The 4,147-nt window shown below is 53.7% G+C and overlaps 1 protein-coding gene across 3 annotated transcripts in view; it reads left to right on the top strand.

Moving 5' to 3' along the window:
• Nucleotides 1–3,528: 3,528 nt before the first annotated feature.
• PCNT (pericentrin) overlaps nucleotides 3,529–4,147 on the top strand; it is a 158,302-nt gene continuing 157,683 nt past the window's right edge. For 2 of the 3 annotated variants that reach the window (XM_014581959.2, XM_014581960.2), the window contains exon 1: nucleotides 3,529–3,768. In XM_014581959.2, coding sequence (XP_014437445.2) covers nucleotides 3,712–3,768 — 57 coding nt within the window. In that variant the 5' untranslated portion in view covers nucleotides 3,529–3,711. The remainder of the gene's footprint in view (nucleotides 3,769–4,147) is intronic. The other variant, XM_014581961.2, reaches the window with a different exon arrangement.

Here is a 4,147-nt window from a genome sequence, read left to right on the forward strand (position 1 = left end):
CAGGGAGCCAGCATGCCCTTTGCCCCTCCTAGGGACCTTTGGAGTAATAAGCGAGTGCAGCTCCTCCCCCCCCCCTTTTCCTGGACACCTAGGAGCTTTCAAGACCTAGGGCAGGGTGTCAAGGGGGAATCCTGTCTGAGGATTTCAGGGAATTCTGGGTGGCAGGAGGGGTGTGGTGAAAGGAAGGACAGATGACTCACCAACTGGCTTCGGTTGAGGGAGTTGCACTGTGGGATTGCCTCACAAGCACGTCCCTGTTTTTGGTGGGGACAGCACTGCCTCCACATCACCAAGAGGGGAGTCACCAGGGAGCTGAGGTGGAAGTGCACAGGGGGCACACCCAGGCAGGGACCTTGCATAATGGCTGCTTCCCATGAAGGTCAGGGATGGAAAACTATAGGGAGAGAAAGTGGCTGACCAATTTGCTTCTGGGTTGTGGTTAGTCCCCTACTATGTGGCTGACTGTCACAGACCCTCTTCCTTGAAATCATTCCAAGTCTGCAGTCTCCTCCAATCCTTCAGGATCCTGCAGAATTCTGCTAGACAGACAACCCCCACTCCCAGTAAGTTGCTTCATACAATAGCTTCTGCTAAGTTTTCTCCACTCCTGCCCCTTCCCTTAGTCTCTCTCTTATAAGACCCTCATTTGTGATCTCTGGCCACTGCAAACTATCTCAGAACAATTCATGTGTACTGACCCTCTTACTAGTATAAAAAACCCTCAGCTTTCAGGGTTGGTGCACATATTCCCATTTCCATCTAGCCTGGTTGCTGGTGGGGCTGACTGCAAGCCCCAGGATATGACCCTTATTTGCTACTGAGACATATAAACTCCCTTTTTTCTTATGCTGTTTGCTTTACAGTTGTTCTTTCAGGCTTGGCACAACTGACCCAGAAGCTTGCCAATTTTGTCCTCAAAGTCTCATAAATCATATACATTTCAGATATTGGTTACATGTGTCATCACTGAGTCATATGTATTTTGAGAACCTGGAGCTGGACTAAATGAAGAATAAAGGTAAAGACTGGCCAGTCCTCTGAAATGGATGCTTTGCAGAGGCAGCTCCGATGGCACCTGTCACCTACGGTCCTTGTGGGCAGGACTTACTGCTAATGGCTGCAAGTCCAACACACTTTTAGGCCAAGACTACTGAATGGGGAATCCAAGTCACCAACCTGAAAGTCATGGGCTAGTATCCTTGACTTGCAGTAGAGCATTCCCAGATGGTGATGTACTGGGGTCCTCACTATACTACTGCCTCAAGCAGAGCTGGACCCTGTTTTTAAGATCCAAGCTCATGGGGACCAGCAGATGGCGTAATGGCGATTTCACTGGACTCCCATGTAGTCGACTGCGGTTTGAGTCCCAGACCTGGTGGCTTAAACTCATATCAGACACATGTGTGCCCAAGATCCCGAGAGGAGAATGGAGGAGAAGGGATTGAGGTGTGGCTATACCCCCTGGGAAGTGATTTCTCACTTTCTGGCGAGTGTGCGAACCCTATGGCAAAAACCTCTAAAAAAAAAAAAAAAAAAAAGTAAGATCCCAGTTCAAGTCCACAGCCTTTCTGAACAGAGACAATTTTAGGACACATTCAAGCAGGATGTCTGAGTTAATCAACTAAGGGTAGCTAGGAGGGAATCAGTGGTATACATAATAATTCCAGTGGACATAGGTTTGTTAGGCTTTTAAAAACTAGCTTCTTAAGAACAGTTTTATTATAGTTTTTTTTTTTGTTATAGGGCATGTGTGCTCACCAGAAAGAGACCCCCCCTCCCCAGGGGGGGATGTTCACTCTACAATCCTTTCTTTCTCATTCTCCTCTTGGGATGTTGGGCACACACTCAGATGTGCCCAGCCTGTTTTTTGTTTTTTTTCTTTCCCATTTTTTTTTTGGGGGGGAGAGATTTTCACTGTAGGGTGCGTGCGCTCGCCAGACAGACAGAGAGAGACATAGAGACAGAAAGTGAGAAATCACCCCCCAGGGGGGGGATGGTCACGCCGCAATCCCTTCTCCTCCATTCTCCTCTCGGGATCTTGGGCACGCACGCACACGCGCCCGGCGTGAGTTTTAAGCCACCGGGTCCGGGACACGAACCACGGTCGACTACGTGGGAGTCCAGCGACATAGCCATTACGCTAACTGCTGGTTCCCTGCCCAGCCTGTTTTTCAAGCCACCAAATCTGGCACTCAAACTGCACAGCTGGCCATATGGTATCCAGCTACTTTCACTACTACCATCTGGCTGGCCCCTAAAACAGTTTTAGATTTACAGAAGAATTGGGAAGGTAGTAGAGTTCCCACATATCCCTCATATGGCTTCCCCTATTAGCATTATATTACATTAGTAAGGTACATTTGTTACAATTAATGAATCAACATTGAGACTTTTAAAAAATAATAATTTATTTCCATTTGTTATTATTATTTGACCAGACAGAGAGAGAGAGAAAGAAAGGGAAAATGAGAAAGCAAGCCTCCAGGTCTGGCTGGGACTTGAACCACGGTTGGCCATAACCACAGCCACCTGCCGCCCTGAGACATTATTTTTTAATTTAGCCATTTCCTTTGGACAGACACTGGACAGTGTCCTCATGCCATGACCCCCCCCCCCGCGCCCTGCAGGTGCCAGCTGTGAAGCTGTGCTTAGCAGGGATCACTAAGAGAGAGATCACAGCATTGCTGAGGGGGTCACAGAGAGGATTACAGAGCACGTCCTGGAATCATAGCCTCCACGACGACAGCCTGTGGGCGGAGGTGGGGGGATCATGGAGTGCTGTACGGGGATTACAGTGGGTTTAGTGGGGGGGATTACAGTGGGTTTAGTGGGGAACACTACGTGCTGAGTTGAGGTCACGTGCTGAGCGAAAAGGAGATCACGGCGTTGTGAGCAGGAAGGAATCACTGGGTGCTTAGCCGGTATCACAAGGTGCTGTGCCAGGGGAGGTCACTGTGTGCTCAGCGAGGATCTTGGCTCAGGGCTAAGACACCCTAACCAAAGCCCACACTCTACCTCTCCTGAGCTTTTTGCCCCATGTCCCTGAAAGTATCCCAGACAGGACTTCCGTTTCGTTCAGCCCTTGGGGAACTTGGGCTCCTCCTGGCCTAACAGCGACTCCACTCTCCTTGGGCCCTTGATTCGACAGCTTTGGGGACTGCCAGGTTCTGGCGAATGTCCCTCTGTCGGGCTTTTAAGTGCTATCATGGTTGCATGTAGCTGGGGTTACAGGCAGTTAGAAGGAAGGCCACAGCGCTGAAGGTCAGACCCACCACTCGGCTGCCAGTAACTGCTGCGGACACCCTGCCCGGTAGCAGCTGTGCCTAGGCACGCCAGACAAGACGCGGGAACAGCGGCGCGAACCTAGTTACTCCCGGGTGGGGCTTTTAAAACTGACCAACCACAGTGAGCTCAGGGATCTAGTTATTGGTCCGGATGCAGGAGGCGGGCAGATCAGCGCACCAATCGGAGGTGGGCTGGCGGCAGGGGCGGAGCTCCACGCTAAGCGCCCTTCGGGCGCGCGTGCGCGCGACAGCAGTGAGGTCCTCTGCCTGGCCGCGTCCGCGGGGCGGGCGGCGGGCGGTGCCACCGTCGCGTGACAGTTGTGGGGTAGGGCACGCTAGGGCGAAGGGGAGGGAGTGTAAATAGAGCGAAGGCGGCACCGCGTCGGCCCCGCCACCTCCCAGCCGCCAGCGAACGGCTCACGGGGAAATGGAAGAAGATGAACAAGAACAGCGGCGCAAGAAGGTGGAGGCCGGGAGAGCAAAGGTAAATGGCAGCATCCTTCTCCCGCTGCTGGTGTTAAGCCTCGAGGGCGGGATCCGGCGTCCGCCATGAGCCACCACCGCCTGCTTCCATGCGCATTTGCGGTCTGGTGGAGCGCCGCCACGGTTTTGCCCTCCCTGCCGGCTCCGGTGGAAGTTACCTCCTGGCCGCCGCCATCTTGAATCCGCCGCCGTCCGTCCGGGCCCGCCCCCGCTGCGTCCGCAGCCAATTAGCGCCGGGAAGCGCGGCTCCTCGCGGGCAGCCGGGGCGCGGGTCACGCCCGGAAGGGGTGAGGTGGGCGGGCTTGGCTGGTCCGCTGGCGACAGCTCTCCCCGGACCGGGCCGACTGGGTTTGCGGCTGGGCCCTGTCTGGGCCCGCGCG

The sequence above is a fragment of the Tupaia chinensis genome, unplaced genomic scaffold (genome assembly GCF_000334495.1).
Source record: "Tupaia chinensis unplaced genomic scaffold, TupChi_1.0 Scaffold141399_1, whole genome shotgun sequence".
NCBI lineage: Eukaryota > Metazoa > Chordata > Mammalia > Scandentia > Tupaiidae > Tupaia > Tupaia belangeri.